Raw genomic sequence first — 24020 nt, 5'->3', positions numbered from 1 at the left:
GTGAGACTGAGCCCCACATCAGGCTCTGCACCGACAGTATGGAGCCTGCTTGGGATTCTCTCTCTCTCTTTCTCTCTGCCCCTCCCTTGCTTGCTCTCTTGCTCAAAATAAATAAATTTTATTAAAAAAAAAATTGGAGCATCTGGGTGGCTCCATCAGTTGGGCTTTCAACTTTGGCTCAGGTCATGATCTCATTGTCCGTGGGGTTCGAGCCTCACTTCGGGCTTTGCTCTGACAGCATGGAGCCTACTTTGGGTTCTCTGACTCTCTCTCTCTCTGCCCCTCTGCCACTTGTGTGCTCTCTCTCTCTCTTTCAAAAATAAACATTAAAAAATTAGCAAAAAAAATATGGGGCGCCTGGGTGGCTTGGTCGGTTGGTTAAGCGTCCGACTTCGGCTCAGGTCATGATCTCACGGCCCGTGAGTTCGAGCCCTGCGTCGGGCTCTGTGCTGACCACTCAGAGCCTGCAGCCTGTTTCAGATTCTGTGTCTCCCTCTCTCTCTGCCCCTCCCCTGTTCATGCTCTTTCTCTGGCTCAAAAACAAATGTTGAAAAAAAAAAATTAACAAAAAAATAAATAAAAGAAAGTTGATAATTTACTTTTTATTTATTTTTAAGTAGGCTTCAGTGTGGGGCTCACACTCCCAGCCCTGAGATCAAAAGTTGCATGCTCTACCTACGGAGCCAGTCAGGTGCACTTACCTTTAGTTACTCCTCAGAATTTTTGTGTAAGGGAAATATGACAGCTCCCCTACCTGGCCAAAAAGTTGTCATTCTTCCTGCCACTTTAGGAAGTAGGGCTTAATAAATACTAAGAGCCTTTTATTTGGAGAGTAGTATGGAAAGTAATGATGGTGATTCTTTAGGATATTGTAAAGGTGCTATGTCTGTAGATTTATTTTCTGTTAGCTTGTTAATAGACTTGAATCATTTTCAAATTAATTACACTTTTTTCTTTTAGGTTACAGATTGCAACCCAATTAATATCAAAATATCCTTCCAGTTTACCTAACTATGAGTTGTCACCATTACTGATGATACTGTACCAGCTTCTGCCTCAGCAGCGACATGGGGAGCGCACGCCATACGTGTTACGGTGCCTTGTGGAGCTTGCATCGTGTCAAGGCAAGAAATCAGACCTGGAAAGCTCACAGAAATCAGATTTATTGAAACTCTGGACTAAAATTTGGTCTATTACTTTTCGCGGTATAAGTTCTGAACGAATACAAGCTGAAAACTTTGGCTTACTTGGAGCTATAATTCAAGGTGGTTTAATTGAGGTTGATAGAGAATTCTGGAAGTTATTTACTGGGTCAGCCTGCAGACCTTCATGGTAGGTTGATTTATGTATTGTATTAGATTTTTATATATACATATACTTTTTTTTTTCCCCTCTGGTTTTTGTAGTTTTTCACTTCAGTTAAAAATATGTTAAATTCTGGGGGTGCCTGGGTGGCTCAGTCGGTTGGGCATCTGACTTCGGCTCAGGTCATGATCTCCCTGTTCCCGAGTTCGAGCCTGGCTTCAGGCTCTGTGCTGACAGTTCGGAGCCTGGAGCCTGCTTCAGACTCTGTGTCTCCCCGCTCTCTACTCCTCTCCCACTCATGCTGTGTCTGTGTCTCTCAAAAATAAACATTTAAAAAAAAAAAACCAAAGAGATTCAAATTGTTCTTGAGGGAAAGAATGTGGACAGGAGATGGTAACTTAAAATTGGTGCATTGCTGCTTTTCCTGCAAGAATATATAGGTAGCATTTATAGTCTCCTCTTGCAATGCTTTTCTCCCATTGTTGACTCTCCTATTCTGTCACTCAAGGGTGGGGAACGCTTTGTCATTCTTTCATCACATTTAATCTAATTTTGGTTATTCTCGTGATGGCACTTACTGCAGAAAGAAAACATATAACTATTAGGACTGGGCCCGGGGTGGTGGTGGGGGGAAAGCTTATTTTTAACAACAGCGCCCTCTGTTTTGTTGTAGTTCTGCAGTGTGCTGCTTGACTTTGGCCCTGACCGTCTGCGTTGTTCCAGAAACAATAAAGACAGGAGTGGAGCAGAATACATGTGAAGTAAATAGAAGTTTTTCGTTAAAGGAATTGATAATGAAATGGCTCTTATTCTATCAGTTAGAGGATGACTTTGAAGACAGTACCGAGCCGCCCCCAGTTCTTCACAGGTGATTTGAATTCATTAGCATCCAGCTCCTTTTTGTATGGGGAGGTACCGGAGGCTTGTGCTTGTTTGATACTCGATGGCTTGTCGCACAGTGGTAATGTGGGGTTTCTGAGACCTTACCCCAGATATTAAACAGTCCCTTTGTTTTTCCAGTGTTCTGTGTCTTTGTGCTTGGATGTCTTCATGTCCTTTTACTTTGTTTTTATCTCTGCTGAGACAGTGAGAACACAGGGGGATGTGCCTGAATAATACGAATTATAATTCTTTGAGCACTTCCGTGTTCCTTTGTGATTTTCTGTGAGTAGGTTCATCCGCATGTATGTCTGATGCAGCCGTATCCCGGAATCAGAACGGGAGTATCTTGTGCGTGACGGGTGTTAAATTAATGGGGGGAGGAAACTGGAGACAGTCAAAATGGGGCTTAAGCCCCAGAACGGGGAGCAGCTTGACCCTGTAACCTTTCCACAGCTGGTGGTCAGGACTGAAGGAGTAGAGGATGGGATTTTCTGGGTCCTAGTGCTTTTGTTTTAATTTCACAATCTGTTTCAGATACAATTTTTAAAAATTAGATGAGTCTGCTGCCAGGAAGTATTGAAAATTATAGTAACATAAAATAAACGTATGCTTCTTAATTCTTGTTTTAGATGTTAAAAAATTCAGTAACGATGAAAGAAAGTGATGTCAAGATTTACAACCAAACATGGATATTTAAGTATAAACAATGCATTCAATGGGTGTTGGTCTTCTAAGTGAAGATTTTTTTTTAATTTTCCTTTGTAGTAATTTTCCTCATCTTGCACTGGAGAAAATTCTTGTGAGTCTCACTATGAAAAACTCTAAAGCTGCAATGAATTTTTTCCAAAGAGTGCCAGAATGGTATGTTATCTAATAGAGTTCTGTATTCGTTTAAGCTATGGCTGTTAATTACAAAGATGATAATTTTAGCAGGGTAGTAGCTACATCTTAAAAATTATGAACTAAGTTGATCAATTAAAGAAAATTCCATCTCTGAGCCAGGGAAAAAGCTGCTTTTAATTCAGTGATAGTCATCTGCGTTCTATAATTTTAGATCCTGTCGACTGGTTTTTAACGCCGTGTAGTATAGCGTGGCAACTCATGCCAATGGAAGAAATAGAATAGTTGTCATGGGTGGTTAAGACATGAGTTTTTTAAAGATGTGACCCATTTTTGTGTGCCATGTAAAATCTGTTCGTTTTAAAATTAATGGTAATGGAGGATAGGTCAAAGTAAAAATAAGTCTAAAAACCTCATTTTAGTTGATTGACTCAAGAGGCCCCTGTTTATCACTGTGGCCGAAAATGACTCACTAGTATTAAGATTCCTGATCTCCCTTGAGAGGGCATAGCATGAAAAACTCCTCCATTTTGGAGAAATCAAAGCGGAAAAAAGGAAAGTGTTTTCAGATAATGTTTATCTTAGTGTTTGTACCTGGTGCTATTAATGTTTTCTTTTTAATGTTTTTGACTTTGCCTTTGAAATTATAACCTATGTGTCTTTCATCCATGTGTTAGTGGAATTTGCTATTGCAAAATGAAAGCTGGTACACGAGCGTAGCCATTCCAAAGCCGAGAAGCCTTTAAAAAGACTAATCCGTTAATTGTGTAAGCAGTCTGTAAAGTAGATGCTAAGTTAAAGTTTTCATTTGTGATATATTGCTGCTGCGTGGAGGTGAAGCAGTTAGTCACTTGATTGTACATTTAAGGTCTTACTCTCTTGAAGTGAACAACACCACAAAGATGCAGAGGAGTCTTCGTTCTCAGAAATTGAAGAACTGTTTCTTCAGACAACTTTCGACAAGATGGATTTCTTAACCATTGTGAAGGAATGTCCCATAGAAAAGCTCCAGTCCAGTGGAGGCATTTCTGTCCACCAGAACCTCAAGGAATCACTGGATCGCTGTCTTCTGGGGTTATCAGAACAGCTTCTAAATAACTACTCCTTTGAGGTGAGATTTTCAGAAGAACTAAAGCCTACATCTGACTCAACTTTGGTGGACTGTTAGGAAGGAGAAACAGGCAGAAGGGGCCCTGAGGATGGTGACAGGCTTAATTAAAAAAAGCATAGTGACAGTACATGTGTACAAATAGGGAAGACTTACTACAAGAGCAGAAAGACCCAAGAAGAATAATTTGTGTTTCTTTTGTACCAGGAGTTCCAGTAGATGTTAAAGAAGTAGAATTCTTTGTGTGGGTGCGTGGGGAACAATAATGGTTTGGAGCATAGGGATTATATGATGAGAAAGAACCTCTCAACTGAGAGGAGGGAGAGGTTACAATAACAGACAAGAACATCATTTAAACTGATCTAAAAGATCTTGGTGACACTTGAAGAGGGAGAAGTGTTAATAAAATGTAATAAATGATCTAGCAATCACCCATAGTTTAGAGGTCACTCGTAATTTCTCATAAATCATTTTCTTCACTGTCTTAAGATCACACATTCTCTTGGGGCGCCTGGGTGGCTCAGTTGGTTAAGTGTTCGTCTCTTGATTTTGGCTCAGGTCATGATCTCGTGGTGAGATTGAGCCCCGCGTTGGGTGTTGGGCTCCACGCTAGCAATGGAGCCTGCTTGAGATTCTCTCTCTCTCTCTCTCTCTCTCTCTCTCTCTCTCTCTTTTTCTTTCTCTCTTTCTCAAAGAAAAAAAAAGATCACAAATTTTCTTTGTGTGTACCATTCTCTTGCTGAAACTCCCGTTATTTTTGACGTGAAATAAATATCTTTCTACCCATTTTTGTGTGTTCAAAATCATCCACATGTCAAAATCCTGCTAAAGCCTTTTTTAGATAATCTCAGCCATAATAATTCATCTTTTGATTTTCACAGTACTTAGTATTTCTCAAAAAAAATTTTTTTAATGTTTTATTTTTGAGAGAGAGCGTGAGTGGGGGAAGAGAGAGGGAGACAGAATCTGAAGCAGGCTGCAGGCTCTGAGCTGTCAGCATAGAGCTTGATGTGGGGGCTTGAACTCGAGGACCAAGATATCATGACCTGAGCCAAAGTTGGATGCTCAACCGACTGAGCCACCCGGGCGCCCCTACTATTTCTTTTTAAAGTAACTCTTAGTATATTCCTTGTCCCATGGATATTTGTGTGTATGTTTTATACGCAGATGTTTCAGGCCATGCTGTAAATCTCCTTAAAGGACATCTGTATTTTTGTTAATCTTTGGATCTTCCACAATGCCTTGTTATATTGTAAATGGTGAAATATTTGTTGAATAAAATAAAATCTGCAAGTTAGAGGAGTGAATTCGGTAGCCAGGGATGATGACCCACAGAACCAGAGAAGAGATAGTGTGTCTGTTTCATATGTCTTATCCTTAGTTACTGACATTCTGCTAGATCACGCTTGTAACCATTTTCGTGACAAAGTAATACAGTCTTCTGTGTTTTCCCCTAAAATGACATTTCCTACAATATAGGAACAGAGCAATCTGGAAATGTTATTTTTCTGTGTAGCCATTGCAGATTTGTAAATAATTGTGTAAATTTGGCTGAGTGATAGCTACTTGCAAAATTTGTGCTAGTTTCTAGAGTCTAAAAAGCTGAGTAAGTCGGGGTTCTTATCTTTCTGAAGCTCAAAATGTCATTTTAATATCTCTTTATATGAATCTGATTTCTACTCCTATTCAAAGAGTTATAGACTTTTATTTGTGTATTATTTTTTTTCTTTCCACTGTACCTCAAATATTAAGGGCCTTTGTGTACAGTACATTGTGCTACTGTAAGAGGAGATAGATGCCTAACTTGGCCATTAGGAGATAGTTTTGTTTTTCCCAAGATTTCTACTTATCACAACTCCGCAGGGATCTCTTAGATGTTTTTAGAGATAATCACAATTATGCCACTATTAAATCAGTTAACTAGTTTCTTAATGTGTACCTAAGATTTGTTCCTACAAAAGATAACTGTGGTACTCAAAATTATTTGTGAAACGTGTATATTTTTTCTTTCTTGTTTCACTTGAAGTCTACAGATGCAGAAACGCTTATCCGATGTTCAAGTCTTGTGGTGGGTGTTCTTGGCTGCTATTGTTACATGGGTGTAATAGCTGAAGAGGAAGCATATAAATCAGAGTTGTTCCAGAAAGCCAAGGTATGAGAATTCATTCTGTTCACATTCTGGATAAATATGAGTGCAATGTATTCCTGGGGAAATTGGTATATTTGCTTGAGAAAACATAAAAACTTCTACATAGGGTAACCTTTTCTCTTTGGTTTATGCTGTCTGAGAGAAATGGAACTATCCATCCTTCCTTAAAACTTGATTTTAACCCAACTATACGTAGAGTAATTGAAATAGTATCACATTAACACTTAATCTTGTTAAAGAAAAATACTGACTTGTATGGGCACTTTTAAACGTTTTTTTCTGTGATCAGTTATCCTAAAGAATCCTTGACTGAGTGTTAAGCAGTTTTGCTGGACACATGAAACTTACTTTCATCTCTGAGTCCTGTTCTGTCAGCGTGTGGTTTGTAAGGAGAACAGAGTATACGTTAAGTCATTAAAAACACTGTTAATTGTTACTATGACTTTTAATTGCTCTGGATAGCCAAGTATAACTTAAGAACACTAATTTTATTTCTTAAGTAGACTTTGAAGAGCAATCCCTAAACTGTCATTTTAACTAGAGTTTGGATTTTTTCTTCTTTTATCAATAGTCTCTCATGCAGTGTGCCGGAGAAAGTATCACTGTGTTTAAAAATAAGCCCCATGAAGAATCTAGGATTGTCTCGCTGAGAAATTTGATGCATCTCTGTACACGTTGCTTGTCTAACTGTACCAGGGTAAGGTGTTCTTACTCCACTATGTGGTCACTCAGCGTGGTAGATAACTGGGTGCTGGTGGTACTGTTTTTTGGTCCATTTGTAATTTACAATTAAATGGAATGTAAATAAAGGTAGCATCCACGGGAATAAAGCAACAGGTGATCTGAGTTTCTCAGGAACGAATTTCATCATTTCAGGAAGGTTTCTGGGATTACCACTTTTATAGACAACTCCAGAGGCAACTCTTTTATGGCCAGCGTATTTTCTTTCATTTAGTAAAAACTTGTTGACTGTGGCCATGTGAGGTGCATACCACTGTACCGGGGCTAGTGAGCACCATGAAGATAGAGAACTCCAGCACATGCCTTGTTCTCTTTTGCCCAGATAGTCTTGTAGAACCCTGGGCACAAAGAGTGTTGCTCTGTGTCATCTTTGTTTCGATTTGGAATAGGCCTAAGTTGTACCTGAGCCAGGCCAGAGTGTCAGTCACAGTTGCAAAGCAAGTTTTTCGAAAGCCAATGATAACTACATGGCTACATAACAATATTACCAGCACATATTTTTAATTTTATAATGTGTTTTTCTTTTTGTTTTAACTAAAAAAACATAATGTGTTTTTCTGTGTTTTTCTGTAAATGGGGAAGGAGAGAAATGGAAGTATGAATTCAAACTTACAGTTATCACTTGTGTTTAGGGTCAGTAGTCAGTATTTTACTTTAATGTTTATACACAATATACTTAAATGTGCTGTAGTTATTACTCTAAGAAAAGAGGTTAGTGTTGTTGATGCAGTTTATATCTTGGCCCTGATGGTAAACTGATCATCCATGCTTCTCATGATGGAGAATTTCCAGTGTCAAAGAAAATTGGTATTTCATTTAAGATAGAGAAGATATTGTCTGCCAAGAATAAGTTTTTATTTTTTTGCTTGCTTGTGTTTTTGTCTTCATTACAGCCCAGTCCAAGTAAGATTGCATCTGGATTTTTCCTGAGATTGTTGACATCAAAGCTAATGAATGATATTGCAGATATTTGTAGAAGTTTAGTAAGTATGCGTGTTTTACCACCCTGTTTCATTGATTCTTTGATTCTTTTTTCGTTGATACCTCTCTTCGGTAGGTATTCATCTCACGATATATGGCACCTTATGTATTTTTAAATGTGGAAATTGAAGTTATTTGGTTTTGGAGGGGAATATATTCTTTGCTTCTTAATATCAGTACATACTGGTTGGCTTTTAGTTTTTCAGTAATTAGTAATAGACTGAATGATTGTAAAGTAATCATCCAGGCTTACACTTATTTCTATGTAACACTATACCAGAATTCAAAATAATTGTTTATCTTTAAAAATAAAAACAAAAACTGTGTCAGACGAACAACACCTTCTCATCATGGCATTGACTTTTCTTCCATCCATACAAATGGGCTTTTGCTACATGTATTCTTTAGTCTAGAACAGTGCCTGGCACGTACATTACATACTCAAATGTATGTTGAATGAAAAATATTCTGTAATTTGGTCATTTTTCTATGTTGCTACATGCTGCTGTTTTTTATTTATTTATTTATTTTTTAATGTATATTTATTTTTGAGAGACAGAGACAGAGCATGAGCAGGGGAGGGGCAGAGAGAGAGAGGGGGAGACACAGAATCTGGAACAGGCTCCAGGCTCCAAGCTGTCAACACAGAGCCGGACGCAGGGCTTGAACTCACGAACTGCGAGATCATGACCTGAGCCGAAATCAGATACCCAATTGACTGAGCCACCCAGGCGCTCCTACTTGTTTTTTTAAAGTAGCATTGTATCTCATTATATGGGAATGGTATATATGTATTTTTAGTCCATCTGACCTTAGCATTAGATGTCGTTTCTATTTTGTTGTTGTTACAGAGAGTTTTGTGGTAAAGATTCTTGTATTTTTGTCTACTAGTATGTGTGTATATCATGAATGTAGAATAAATTCTAGCAGCGGAATTGCTTGTTTAAAAGGAATGCGAATTTTACTTTTTGATGGATATTGTCAATTTCCTCAAAAAGTCATACCAATTTATACTTTTCCCCATATGTTCATGACATTTCGGTGTTATAAAGCTCATTGTAAGAAATTATTTTTAAGGTTTGCGTATCATTGTTGTATATACATACTACAGTTTATCCATTTTTTATTGTTAGACATTTAATAGAAATAATACTGCAGCATTCATACATGTGAATGTTGAATTGTTTGATTAGGTGAATTTTAACTAAAACATGCTTCTGGAAGAAGCCAATTTAAACATCTTTGTTTTTCTTCTCTGAAGGCATCCTTCAGCAGAAAGCCGTTTGACTATGGAGAAGTGGAATCAGTGGAAGATGATCCTGACGAAAGTCTGATGGAGGCGGAGGATCAGTCATCCATGAGTCTATTCAGTGATTACCCTGCCGGCAGTGTTAGTGATGCTAACGTATCTGGAGAGGGTCAAAATACTATTGGTAAATACGCATTTACTGCTTGGGATTTCTTTTTCCCTTTGTATTGATTTGGCATTACGAAAGGCCTCAGAGATACCAATTTTTTGCCCATTTTATTTTCCCTTCTATAGTCTGCTGGGATTGGTTCCCTTCTGTGTACCTTAGATTTCTCTGATTTTGAATTGAATTTATTAGTTACCTGTGTTATTCTTCATCTAAGGAATTTAAAATAGATTATTTGGAAAACAAAGCAGGAGAGTGAAAACACCCCTGGGGCCATCGCTTTTAACCTTTTTTGTCTTTTTGGAATCAGCATCAACCGTTCACGTGTTTTTTTATGCCTTCATTTCCTTTTAACAACTGTGAGCATTTTTTTTCATTAAGCTTTATTGGTAGTTATACTTAAAAAAAATTTTTTTTAATGTTTATTTTTGAGAGAGAGCAAGAGAGAGAGAGAGATTTAGAGCAGGGGAGGGACAGAGAGAGAGGGAGACACAGAATCTGAAGCACGATCCGGGCTCTGAACTGTTAGCAGAGAGCCCAATGCGGGGCTCAAACCCACGAACTGTGAGATATGACCTGAGCAGAAATCGGATGCTTAACTGACTGAGCCACCCAAGTGTCCCGATCATTGTACTTTTTAATGGCTTCATTGTATCCAAATTAACATATGTACCATAACTCACGTGACCATTTTTTTTTTGTCACAAGTGTGGGTTCCTCTCTGTTTCGCTGTACTTGGCAGTGCTTCTGTGAATGTTTGTATAGATTATTTATTGATGACAGAATCCTAGAGTAACTTTTCATGAAGAATTTTGAAGCTTTTAGTGTTTAATCACTTTCACCATAATTTTGCTTTCCGTAGACTTTCATCCCTCTCTTTTTTTTTTGTAGACTGGAAAATGTTTGAGTTAATGTTCAATATATGTGTGTTGTGTCCCTCTCTTAGTTTTAATAAGTGCTTTTTATTCAGGTGCCATGAATCCTTTAGCTGAAGAACATCTTTCAAAGCAAGATCTACTTTTCCTCGACATGCTCAAGTTCTTGTGTATGTGTGTAACTACCGCTCAGACTAGTACCGTGTCGTTCAGAGCAGCTGACATTCGGAGGAGACTGTTAATGTTAATTGATTCCAGCATGCTGGACCCTGCTAAATCCCTCCACCTGCACATGGTGAGTTCAGGGAAAGTGACACACCTTCAGTTCCGTCTGATGTTGCTGGATAGAGTATATGGTACTTGTGATGGTTTGAACCTGCTTCCTTGAGGAACAAATCTGACGCCAGTTATAAAAATGCTAGTTATAAAAAAATGCTGGTTATAAAAATATAACAATCTGATGCTAGTTATAAAATAGACTTTTTCTTTTCATGTACTGTGAAAAAATTTTAAGTGGATAGTGAAACATTAAAACTCGGTTGGACTTTGGATACATTTATTATTTTTAGTTATAATTAATTATTGTAAATTACTTTAAAGTAGGCCAAGACTCCCGAGTAAAAATAATACATACCTTGTAGTTGAATTCTGAGTCTTGCCTTGACCTTATTTACATGTTGTAGATATTTTTAGATGTAATTTCAAGATGACAGTAAAGTAATGATACTACAAGAATTCCCATATTTCCTTCACACGCTTCCACAGGTAACATTTTACCACATCTGCCTTTTTAGTAATTCTCTATCCTTGCCTCAAATTGTCATGCATTTTCAGTCTCTTTCAATCTGGAACAGTTCTTTAGTCTTTCCTTAGGACGTTCGTATTTTTGAATAGTATAGGCATTTGTCCTTCTCTTTTTTTCACTTGCACACACCACACAGTGCTCATCACAACAGTTGCCCTCCCAATACCCATCAGCCGTCTAGCCCATCCCCCTGCCCACCTCCCTTCCAGGAACCCTCAGTTTGGTTTTGGTTAAGAGTCTGTTTTATGGTTTGCCCCTCTCCCCACCCCCCCATGTGTCTCTTCAAATCAGTATGTTTTTTTAATGTTTCTTTATTTTGAGAGAGAGAGAGGGAGGGAGAGAATATGAATGGGGCAGGGGCAGAGAGAGAGAGAGAGAGAGAGAGAGAGAGAGAGAGAGAGAGAGATTCCCAAGCAGGCTCCACGCTCTTAGTGTGGAGCCCAGTGTAGGGTTCCACTCCATGAACCGTGAGATATGACCTGAGCCGAAATCAAGAGTCAGACGCTCAACCGAGTCACCCAGGCGCCCCTTGAATCAGTATTTTTACATCCTTCAGGTAAATACCTAATAATGCAACCGTTAGGTCATAGGGTAGTTAGTTGTATTCTTAACTTTTTGAGGAACCTCCATGCTGTTTTCCAGAGTGACTACACCAGTTTGCATTCCCACCAACAGTGTAAGAGGGTTCTGCTTTCTCCTTATGCTAGCCAATACCTGTTGTTTCCTCTGTTGTTAATTTTAGCCATTCTGACAGGTATCAGGTGGTATCTCATTGTGGTTTAGGTTTGTGTTTCCCTGATGATGAGTGATGTTGAGCATCTTTTCATGTGTCTGTTAGCCATCTGGATGTCTTCTTTGGAAAAGTGTCTATTCATATCTTCTGCCCATTTCTTAACTGGATTATTTTTTGGGGGGGTGTGTTGAATTTGCTAAGTTTGCTGTAGATTTTGGATACTAACCCTTTATCCGATATGTCATTTACAAATACCTTCTTCCATTCCATAGGCTGCCCTTTAGTTTTGTTGATGGTTTCCTTCACTGTGCAGAAGGTCTTTATTTTGATGAAGTCCCAGTGGTTCATTTTTGTTTTTGTTTCCCTTGCTTCCGGAGATGTGTCTAATAAGTTGCTATGGCTGGGGTGAAAGAGGTTGCTGCCTGTGTTCTCCTGTAGGATTTTGATGTTCGTGTCTTACATTTAGGTCCTTCAACCATTTTGAATTTTTTTGTGTATGGTATAAGGAAGTGGTCCAGTTTTATTCTTCATGTTGCTGTCCAGTTTTCCCTACACATTTGCTGAAGAGACTGTCTTTTTTCCATTGAATATTATTTCCTGCTTTTTTGAAAATTAGTTGACCATATAATTGTGGGTCCATTTCTGGGTTTTCTATTCTGTTCCATTGACTTACGTGTCTGATTTTGTGCCAGTACCACACTTCCTGGATGACTACAGCTTTGTAGTATAGCTTGAAATCCAGAATCGTGATGACTCCCGTTTTGGTTTTCTTTTTCAAGATTGCTTTGGCCATTTGGGGTTGTTGGTAGTTCCATACCAATTTTAGGATTGTTTGTTCTAGCTCTGTGAAAAATGCTGGTTGTATGTTGATAGGGATTGCATTAAATGTATGGATTGCATTAAATAGTATAGACTTTTTAAGGATGTTTGTTCTTCCAATCCATAAGCTTGGAATGTTTTTCTGTTTCTTTGTGCCTTCTTCAATTTCTTTCATCAGTGTTTTATAGTTTTCAGACTATAGATCTTTTACCTCTTTGGTAGGTTTATTCCTAAGTATCTTAGGGTTTTTGGTACAATTATACATGGGTCGATTCCTTGATTTCTCTTTCTGCCGCTCCGTTATTGGTGTACAGAACTGCAACAGATATCTGCATTAATTTTGTATCCTGTGACTTCACTGAATTTGTGTATCAATTCTAGCATTTTTTGGTGGAGTCTTTCAGGTTTTCTACATGGAATATCATGTTGTCTACAAATCATGAGCGTTTGACTTCTTTGCCTATTTGGATGCTTTGGTTTTTTTTGTTTTTTTTTTTAATATTTTTTTTTGACGTTTATTTATTTTTGAGACAGAGAGAGACAGAGCGTGAAAGGGGGAGGGGCAGAGAGAGAAGGAGACACAGAATCGGAAGCAGGCTCCAGGCTCTGAGCCATCAGCCCAGAGCCCGACACGGGGCTCGAACTCACGGACCGCGAGATCGTGACCTGAGCTGAAGTCGGACGCTTAACTGACTGCGCCACCCAGGCGCCCCTGGATGCTTTGTTTTTCTTGTTGTCTGATTGCTGAGACTCATATTTCCAGTCTTATGTTAGATAACAGTGGTGAGAGTGGACATCCCTGTCTTGGTCTTGACCATAGAGGAAGAGCTCTGTTTTTCCCCATTGAGAATGTTAGCTGTGGGTCTTTCACATATGGCCTTTATGAATGTTGACATATGTTCCCTCTATCCCTACTTTGTTGAAGTTTTGTATCAAGAATGGATGTTGTACTTTGTCAAATACTTTTTTTTTGCATCTATCGAGAGGATCGTATGGTTTTTATCCTTTCTTTTATTAATGTGATGTATTACATTGATTGATTTGCAAATACTGACCCTCCTTGCAGCCCAGGACCATGATCATGGTGAATGATTCTTTTAATGTACTATTTATTGGATTGGATTTGCTAGTAGTTTGTTGAGAATTTTTGCATCCATGTTTATCAGGGATATTAGTTTATAATTCTTTTTTTTATTGGAGTCTTTGGTTTTGGAATCAAGGTAATACTGGCCTTATAGAAGAGTTTGTAAGTTTCCTCCCATTTCTACTTTTTGGAACACTTTGAGAAGAAAACATATTAACTGTTCTTTAAATGTTTGGTAGAATTTACCTGGGAAGCCATGTGGCCCTGGACTTTTGTTTGTTGGGAGATTTTTGATTACTGATTCGATTTCTTTGCTGGTTATGAGCCTGTTCAAATTTTCTATTTCTGTTTCAGTTTTGGTAGTTTGTATGTTTCTAGGAGTTTATCTGTTTCTTCCAGATTGCCTAAATTGTTACGTATCATTTTTCATATTACTCTCTTACAATCGTTTGTATTTCTGTGGTGTTCGTTGTAATCTCTTTCATTTGTGATTTTATTTATTTGGGTCCTTTCTTTTTTCTTTTTGGTAAGTCTAGCTAGGGGTTTATCAGTTTTATTAATTCTTTCAAAGAACTAGCACCTAGTTTCATTGATCTGTTCTGGGTTTTTTGTTTGTTTGTTTGTTTCTATATTGTTTATTTCTTCTCTGATCTTTATTATTCCCTTCTTCTGTTGGCCTTAGGCTAAAAGCATCAGAAGAAGGGAAATATAGCCACTTGTTCTTTAGAAGCCCTCACTTTGGGTTTGTCTCATGTTTCCTAATAAGTAGATACAGATTTGTTTTTTTTTTTTTTTTTTTTTTTTTTTTTGAGACTATTAAGAAAGGAATCCCTCTCCTGCCCTAATCCCATTAATCTGTCTACCTACCGATAGATTTCTTCAGTTCCAGTCCAACATCATAGGATTTGTTGTTTTCTCTGTCCATATTTCTAGCTACCTTTCCCAACAGTAAGGGACCTGGCTTCCCATTTAACTTCCATACATTTACTTGGTTACTCAGTATTCTTATATGTTACTTAGCTCCTGACCATGTAAGTCATCTCCTTCGCTCCAGCACTACTGAACATTTAGGGAGAGCCTCTGGCCCAGCAAGTATGCTGGGTGAGTCCGTGGGCATGTCCCTAGTCCCAGAAAATTGGCAAACATGCCTGTGTTTCCTCAGACCCAGGAAACATGCCAGGGGATTCCGTTATTAGAACCTTATAGTCATGAAGTTCGAATCCTTGTGGAATCCTTGTCATGTTCCAGCTGTCGTGAACAAGCTTGTTGATCCTCTGCCCCCAGCAAATGTGCTCAGTTGAGCCTTGTGTGATCCCCTGGTTTTGACCCTGGCCAACACTCTAGTCAGGTCTCCAGCCCCCACCAGTGAGGAAGGCTCTGAGCTTTTCTTGAGGCTTTGGTGTTTAAAGTCAGTTCAAGATACTCTATGACATTGTGCATGTGACTCTCAAAGCAAATATTTAAAATGGTCCAATTTAATCTTCTTTTATAATATCTGAGAAGGAGGAAGAAACATTTTTCTACATATGGATGATAGGAAGAAGTATCTTTGAATTTCTTACTATAGCTAGAAAATTGTTTGGCGGCTCTCGGAAACCAGCTGCCTAGTTACAACTGCCATTATTATACCTGGTAGTTGCTGAGTGGCCTTTGGTATCCCCAGTACCATAGAGAACCCTACAAGGTTGCCTTTAGGAAGAGAAGCCAGTGTATTTGCCTTTTCCCTGCCCACCACTATGTCTGCTGTCCAAAATTCCATAGAACAGTTTTGAACCATTGAAGTCTTATCCCGAAGCATTATTTTTGGAGGGTAGGAACATAATAATCATTTCAGATTCTTGCGCAGGCTTTTAACCCCAACAGTGATTACAACTATCTGTTTACTGAATTCCTACAATACATGCTAGACATTTACATTCATTTCCTTTAATCCTCAGTAACCTGGCCATGTAAGTGCCCTGTCCGCATTTTACAGGTGAGAGTACAAGGCTCCGATGACAAGGCACGTTTTTTAACCATGCAAGTAATAGGTTGTAGTGCTGGGATTTGAGTCCAGCTCTGTTTGACTTCAGACCCTTTTTGTTACTATACTGCCTCTTTTACAAATTCACTGGTCTTGTGTGTGTATGTGTGTGTGCACATGTGTGCATGCATTAATGTGTGAATTTATGGTTACGTGTGTATACTTATTTAAGCAAATGACCTATAGGAAAAAAATGATTTAACCCCCTCAACTGTCTTAGTATCTAGTGCTTTTAAAGGAGCTTCCTGGAGAAGAACATCCTTTGCCGATGGAAGAGGTTGTTGAACTCCTAAAGCCACTATCGTAAGAAATTAAAACCATGTGTTATGTTCACTTTAAATTTATAAACTAACTGGTGTGTTGTGCTGTACTTATAAAGTTAAATTTTTTCCACTACAGCAACGTGTGTTCTTTGTATCGCCGTGACCAGGATGTTTGCAAGACAGTTTTAAACCATGTCGTTCATATAGTGATGAACCTGTGTCAAGGCAGTATGGATGCTGAAAACACAAGGGATGCCCAAGGGCAGTTTCTAACAGTGATTGGAGCGTTCTGGTAGGTGCAGAGTATTTTGTGGCGTTCTTAACTTTCTTTTACTACTCTGGATGCAATTGTTAACTTTGTCTTTCTGCATTAGTGATTTGTTCGAATCCTTGAATGTGAGTATATACATCTTTTAACAATAGCAGAATGTAGTTTCTGTTTCCTTCCTTGATTGCTTGAAGAACAGTGAACACATTGGCCTTGTCCCCAGTGTATGCATGTAGTCACAGCGTGACGTGACACGAGGCAAGTTTTACCATATTTACAGAGGAGCACATCTTTAGAGCCCTCCTCCCACTTGATTTGTAAGGATTTCTGAATCAGTGTAGAATGTGGTTTTGAAATCTTTGATATAAAAACAAGTTTTACAAATGTTTTCCTTTTAAAGCAAGTTTATAAATAACATGGTTCGCTGAAGTATGATAGCCCCCAGATGAGGCATGATCATAGAAAACAAAAAAGGTACATTAAAATGAACTCCTTTTCAAACTAACTTTTTTTATTTGGAGTTTTTTGGAAGCTGAGAATATTGGCCTATGAGGATTACAGAATGAGAATTAAATTTAGTATGAAAAGAAATTTTGGAAGAAACCTAGAATAAGTATGATACTCAATGATATATTTTGACTGAGCTTTTAGTGGAATAATTATTTGACTTTGAAACACTTACTTTATTTCAGGCACTTAGCAAAGGAGGGGAAATGCACATTCTCTGTAAGAATGGCACTAGTAAAATGCCTTAAAACTTTGCTCGAGGTGAGTTATTCCACATCAATTATTAATAAGGTCTCTATTGAAATTTTTAAAGTAGCCTTTGTTTCTGTTTGTTGATGGATAATTTTTGTCTTAGTATTTCATATTTAACCTTAGTTCTTTTCCCATAGGCTGATCCTTATTCAAAATGGGCTATTCTTAATGTGATGGGCAAAGAGTTTCCTGTGAACGAAGTCTTTCCACATTTTCTTGCTGATAATCATCATCAAGTTAGCATGTTGGCCGCAGAGTCCATCAATAGGTAATAGGTCCTATATTCATGACGTGTCTCGAATGCTGCAGATAGCGTGTCTCGTCTGGCACAGGTGTGGGTCACTAGTTGTGATGTTGAAAGTAGGTAGCACTTACTGGGCATATACTGTAGGCCTGGCATTTATGTTTTCTCTTAATTCTGACACTTTTATCACTTAGATACTATTATTTTCTCCATTTTGTGAGTAAAAAGTGTGGCTCAGTGAGAGAAAGTAACTTGCTCCGTGCCATACAGCTAGTAAGTGGTTGAGTTGAATAAGATGTGTGTCTTAACCACTTCCAGAAGGTATTGAATGTTTGGATGTCACTGTGACTTTTATATGAGTTTATAAAATGAAGATTGGGACATTTCATTTTGTGCTAATTACGATTATATTTATTCTGGTGAACATGCAGTCACAGAGTCACTGGAGTGATTCTATCGTGTAGACCTGTTTTATGTTTGAGTACTTAAAGGAGCAACTGTAATTTTTTAGGACTGCATGTTTTTGTCAGGTTGTTCAGCATTCTTGAACGCTTGAAATGTTACGTTCTAACACATCTACCTAAAATATAAGCTGCTTAAATGGGCTCAGATTTCATTAGTTTTTTGAAACAAGACCCAGTATATTAGGGTGTGTCACATAGTGATTTATTTGTGTCTGATAATATACTTTGGAAAGTTGTATTTAGGGTAAATTATTTCACTTTTTACTTTTTTTTTTTTTTTTTTTTTAAGATTATTCCAGGATATGAAGCACGGAGGTTCTTCCACATTATTGAAAGCACTTCCTTTGAAGCTTCAGCAAACAGCCTTTGAAAATGCATACTCGAAAGCTCAGGAAGGAATGAGAGAAGTAGTAATTTTAATACTTGCTAGTATCATACACTTCTTATAAATATGGTATATACTACTTTACCAAGCGTGGTCTAAGACGACATCCGCTGGTTTACTAAAACAACTGTATGAGTTAATTGAAATTATCTTGTTATAGGTTAGACTTGGTCCAATAATGGCAATTTCTTTTGATTCAACTTAGATGTACTATTTTTGTGGGAAGAACAAAATTTATTGAGTGTAAATGGCTTCCTTTTTCATTAAAATTTTAATTGAGGGGTGCCTGGTTGGCTCAGTTAAGTGTCTGACTCTTGGTTTCGGCTCAGGTCGTGATCTCACGGTTTGTGAATTTGAGTCCCGCGTCAGGCTCTGCGCAGTGTGGAGCCTGCTTAGGATACCCTCTCTCTTTCTCTCTGTCTCTGTCTCTCTCTCTTTCTGCACCTCCCCCACTCACGCTGTGTCTGTCTCTCTCAAAATAAATAAAAATAAACTTTAAAAAAAAAATTTTTTTAAGTTGAAGTATCGTTAAGGTACAATGTTATATTAGTTTCACGTGTGTAACGTGATAATTTCACAATTCTGTACATTACCCAGTGCTTACGATAGACGTAGTCACCATACTATAAACGTAGTCACCATGCAGCATTGTTACATTATTATTGAGTATATTCCCTATGCTGTATTTTTCATCCCTGTGACTTATTTTATAGATGGAAGTTTGTACCTCTTAATCTCCATTCTCTCTTTCACCCATTCCTCCACCCACCTCCCCTCTGATAATCACCACTTCTCTGTATTTAAAAGTCTGATTTTTTTTTGTTCACTTAAAGTGAAATCCTATGGTGTTTGTGTTTCTTTGATTTATTTCATTTAGCATAATACCGTCTGCGTCCATCCACATTGTTGCAGAAGTCAAGATCTCATTCTTTTTTGTGGCTGAGTCATATTCTGTTGCACCCACCTGCCCAATATATGCATCCTCCATATATTCTTGATCCATTCATTTGTCAGTGGACACTTGGGTTACTTCCCTCACTTGGATATTGTGAATAATGCATAGGGGTGCATATATCTTTTAAATTAGTGTTTTTGTTTCTTTGAGTGAGTACCTAGTAGTGAAATTATTGGATCATAAGGGATTCCTATTTTTAATTTTTTAAAGAACCTTATACTGTTTTCCACATTGGCTTCACCATTTTATATTCCCACCAACAGTGCACAGGGTTCCTTTTCTCCACATCCTCACTAACACTTGTTATTTCTGATTTTCTTGATAGCAACCATTCTGACAGGTGTGAGGTAATAGCTCATTGTGGTTTTGGTTTGTGTTTCCATGATCATGAATGATGTCGAGCATCTTTTCATGTGTCTGTTGGCCATCTCGATGTCTTCTTTGGAAAAATGTCTGTTTAGGTACTCTGCTCATCTTTTAATCAAATTTTTCTTTAGGTGTTAAATTGTAGAAGTTCTTTATATATTTTGGATGTTAATTCCTTATCAGATATATCACTTACAAATATCTCTTTCCTTTCCGTTTTGTTGATGGTTTCCCTTTGGTGGGCAAAACATTTATTTTGGTGTTCTCTCAATAGTTTATTTTTGCTTTAGTTTTCTTTGCCTGAATTGATATACAGAAAACTGTTGCTAAGGTCAGTGTCCAAGAGAATACTGCCTATGTTTTCTTTTAGGAATTTTGTGGTTTCAGGTCTCACATTTAGACTTTTCATCCATTTTGAGTTTATTTTTGTGTATGGAGTTAGTGGCCCAGTTTTATTCTTGGCCATGTAGCTGTCCAGTTTTCCCAGCACCATTTTATTGAAGATACTGTTTATTTCGCATTGTATATTCTTGCCTCCTATGTCATAGACTCACCATGTAAGTGTAGGTTTATTTCTAGCCTCTCTCTTCTGTTACATTGATTGTGTATCTTTTTTTGTGCCGGTACCATACTGCTTTGATTACTGTGATTGTGATACCTCTGGTTTTGTTCTTTTTCAAGACTGTTTTGGGTATTCAGAGTCTTTTCTGGTCCCATACAAGCTTTATAAGATTATTTGTTCCAGTTCTGTGAAAAATACTGTTGGTATTTTGATAGGGATTGCATTGAATCTGTAGATTGTTTTGAGTAGTATGGACATTTTGATAATATTAATTCTTCCAATATGAGACCATGACATATATTTCCATTTTTCTGTGTCATTTTCAGTTTCTTTCATTAACATCTTATTTTTTCAGAGTATAGGTCTTTTACCTCCTTGGTTAAATATACTCCTAGGTATTTTATTCTTTTTGGTATAATTGTAAATGGCATTGTTTTCTTAGTTTCTCTTTCTGCTACTTCGTTACTAGTGTATAAAAAACTGCGACAGATTTCTGTGTATTAATTTTGTATCCTGCAACAGCATACTGAATTCATTTATGAGTTCTAATGGTTTTTTGATGGAGTCTTTAGGGTTTTCTTTTTTTTTTTTTTTTAGTTTATTTATTTTGAAAGAACACAAGCAGGGGAGGGGCAGAGGGAAGGAGAGACAGAACCCCAAGCAGGATCTGCACTGTCAGCGCAGAGCCCGATGTGGGGCTTGAACCCACAAACCACAAGATCATGACCCGAGCTGAGATCAAGAGTCAGACGCTTAACTGACTGAGCCACCCAGGCACTCCGTAGGTTTTTCTATGTGTAGTATCATTTCATCTGCAAATAGTGGCAGTTTCACTTCTTCCTTACCAATTTAGATGCCTTTTATTTCATGTTTGGTTGCTGTAGTTAGGGCTTCCAGTATTGTGTTGAATAAAAATGGTGAGAGTGGACACCTTTTATTTGTGCCTGCTCTTAGAGTAAATGCTTTTAGTTTTTCACCATTGAGTATAATGTTAGCTGCGGGTTTTTCACATATGGCTTTTATCATGTTGAGCTTTGTTTCCCCTAAACCCTCTTTGTTCGGAGAGTGTTTATCATGAAAGATGTTGTATTTTCTTAAATTTTTTTTTATCTGTTGAGGGGATCATATGGTTTTTATTTTTCCTCTTGTTAATATGATGTATCACATTGATTGACTTGTGAATATCGAACCATCCTTGCATCCCTGAAATAAATACCCTTGACTGCAGCAAATGGTCTTTTTGATGTATTGTTGAATTTAGTTTGGTATTATTTTGTTGGGGATTTTTGCATCTGCATTCATCAGGGATATTGGCCCCTAGTTCTCTTTTTTGTCTTTCTGCCTGGTTTTGGTATCAGGGCCTTCTGGAACAAATTTGGAAGTTTTCCTTTTTCTTCTCATTTTTGGAGTAGTTTGAGAAGAATAAATAATATCTCTTCTTTAAATGTCTGGTAGAATTCACCTGTGAAGCCATCTGGTTTTGGATGTGTTTGTTGGGAGATTTTTGATTACCAATTCAATTTCTTTACTAGTAATCTATTCAAGTTTTCTGTTTCTTCCTGATTTAGTTTTGGAACTTTATGTGTCTAGAAATTTACCCATCTGTTCTTGATTGTCCAGTTTGTTGGCATATAATGTTTCATAGTATTCTCTTATTCTTTGTATTTTTGTGGTATCAGTTGCTATTTCTCCTCTTTCATTCCAATTTTATTTGAGTCCTCTTTTTTTTCTTGATGACTCTGGTCAAAGGTTTATCAATTTTGTTGATCTTTTCAAAGAACCAGCCCTTGGCTTCCTTGATCTTTTCTGTTTTTGTTGTTGTTGTCTCTTTTCTTTATTTCCTTTCTAATCTTTATTTCCTTCCTTCCACCAGCTTTGGCCTTTGCTTTTTCTTTTTCTAGTTCTGTTAGGTGTAAAGTTAGGTTGTTTTCTTGAGAGTTTTGTTGTTTCTTGAGGTATTGCTATAAACTTCCCTCTTAGAACTGCTTTTGCTACATCCCAAAGATTTTGGATCATTGTGTTTTCATTTTCATTTGTTTCCATGTATATTTTTATTTCCTCTTTGATTTCTTCATTTACCCATTGGGTGTTCAGTAGCATGTTGTTTAGACTGCGTGCATTTGTGGTTTTGTCAGGATTTTTAAATTGATTTATACCATTGTGTTTGGAAAAGTTGCTTGATGTGATTTCTGTCTTCTTAAAATATTTCTTGTAAGATCTGGTTAAAAACCAATTTGGAGAAAGGTGATGGTAGGAAGAAATGGATTGAAAACCCTGTTCTGATAGGGGAGATCAACTTATATTGGTGTTCTTTAGGGAGCCTTATGATTCTTATATTTCTTTGTAGAATAATATTTTTCTTAAATGGCAAAATTATCTGAGTGTTAGAATTTATTCACTTATTTATGCCTTGATATGTTTGTGAAAAGTATATGAGGTGGTTAATCAAATACTGTCTAGTCGGTGATAACACAAAAGGACAGTTTTTGGACAGTTGGGTGAAAGAATGTGAATTTCAAAAAAAGTTTCAATAGATTGGAAAAATGAATGTGAATAATATAAGATTTAATAGAGATGTATATGGTACATTTAAAAAAAAATTTTTTTTTTGACGTTTATTTATTTTTGAGACAGAGAGAGACAGAGCATGAATGGGGGAGGGTCAGAGAGAGAGAGAGACACAGAATCCGAAACAGGCTCCAGGCTCTGAGCAGTCAGCACAGAGGCTGACGCGGGGCTTGAACTCACGGACCGCGAGATCACGACCTGAGCCGAAGTCGGACGCTTAACCGACTGAGCCACCCAGGCGCCCCATATGGTACATTTTAAAATTAGCCTGTCTTAAGCAAAAAGGGAAAATACTGACTTGATAGAAATTCATTTGTAACAAGTCCTAACAGGTTTTACTCTTGAGAGCACTGTATGAATCCCATTGCAATAGTTATCAAAAGAAACAAATTCTGCCTTAGATGTCATTAATAGAAGCTTACTGTCACACACAAGCTGATAAAAAGAATCTGGACTCATCTATACATTATAGAAGGCAGCTTGTATTTTGGGTTTGGTTCTGAGTAGAAGTAGATTTTTAACTAGGATGTTAGAGTCTGTAGATCCCGTCTCTCCTAAGGAGTTGGTGAAGGAGCTGACTTAGTGGGAACCTCATAGCTATTTTCAAACATGTCAATGATGGCCATTTAGTAAAGGCTCTTCCTTTTCCTTGTTCCAAAAAACCAGAAGTAGGATCAATGGGTAGGAGAGTTTTCTAAATGTGAAGAGAAACTTTTTTTTTAAGATTTTATTTTTTAATTTTTTTAAATGTTTATTTATTTTTGACAGAGAGAAAGGAATAGAGTGTGAGTGGGGGAGGGACAGACAGAGAGGGAGACACAGAATCTGAAGCAGGCTCTAGGCTCTGAGCTGTCAGCACAGAGCTGACCCAGGGCTTGAAGTCGCAAACCACGAGATCATGACCTGAGCCAAAGTCAGACACTTAACCAGCTGAGCCACCCAGGCGCCCCATTCATGATTTTATTTTTAAGTAATCTCTTCACCGATTGTGGGGCTCAAACTCACAAGTCTGAGATCAAGAATCTCATGCTCCACCTACTGAACCAGCCAGGTGCCCGAGAAGCTTTTATCAATTACAGCTAGTCAAAAAATGTTCACATCTGTTGGGATATTATAATGATGGGTCATTAAACTAGAAGCATGTGTCATTCTGTCTAGTTGCATGATTTTATTTTTACCTTTTTTTTTTTTTTTGAGAGAAAGAGCACACATGCCCATGCACGCATGCAAGTGGGACAGGGGCAGAGGGAGAGAGAGAGTATCTCAAGCAGGCTCCCTGCCCAGTACAGAGCCTGTCGTGGGGCTTGAGGTCACGACTGCGAGATCATGACCTGAGCTAAAATCAAGAGTTGGACGCTTAACCAACTGAGCTACTCGGGTGCCCCCATTTTTACTTTTGACAGTACACGTGACTATATGTTTTGCA

General features: G+C 37.8%; 1 protein-coding gene across 8 annotated transcripts in view; it reads left to right on the top strand.

Moving 5' to 3' along the window:
- The window catches only part of ATM (ATM serine/threonine kinase), a 129762-nt gene that overhangs the window by 28335 nt on the left and 77407 nt on the right, over window positions 1–24020 (top strand). For 7 of the 8 annotated variants that reach the window (XM_078432709.2, XM_078432710.2, XM_078432706.2 and 4 more), the window contains 14 exons: window positions 961–1332; window positions 1979–2173; window positions 2953–3048; window positions 3913–4138; window positions 6162–6287; window positions 6856–6981; window positions 7919–8008; window positions 9268–9439; window positions 10392–10591; window positions 15981–16063; window positions 16160–16315; window positions 16984–17059; window positions 17188–17318; window positions 18048–18168. In XM_078432709.2, the coding sequence (XP_078288835.2) occupies window positions 961–1332; window positions 1979–2173; window positions 2953–3048; window positions 3913–4138; window positions 6162–6287; window positions 6856–6981; window positions 7919–8008; window positions 9268–9439; window positions 10392–10591; window positions 15981–16063; window positions 16160–16315; window positions 16984–17059; window positions 17188–17318; window positions 18048–18168 (2170 nt within the window). The remainder of the gene's footprint in view (window positions 1–960; window positions 1333–1978; window positions 2174–2952; window positions 3049–3912; window positions 4139–6161; window positions 6288–6855; window positions 6982–7918; window positions 8009–9267; window positions 9440–10391; window positions 10592–15980; window positions 16064–16159; window positions 16316–16983; window positions 17060–17187; window positions 17319–18047; window positions 18169–24020) is intronic. The other variant, XM_078432711.2, reaches the window with a different exon arrangement.

Source organism: Panthera onca, chromosome D1 (assembly GCF_046562875.1).
Source record: "Panthera onca isolate mPanOnc1 chromosome D1, mPanOnc1 haplotype 2, whole genome shotgun sequence".
In the NCBI taxonomy this organism is placed as follows: domain Eukaryota; kingdom Metazoa; phylum Chordata; class Mammalia; order Carnivora; family Felidae; genus Panthera; species Panthera onca.
The sequence above is the reverse complement of the archived record's forward strand: the minus strand, read 5'-3'. Positions and strand labels throughout refer to the sequence as shown.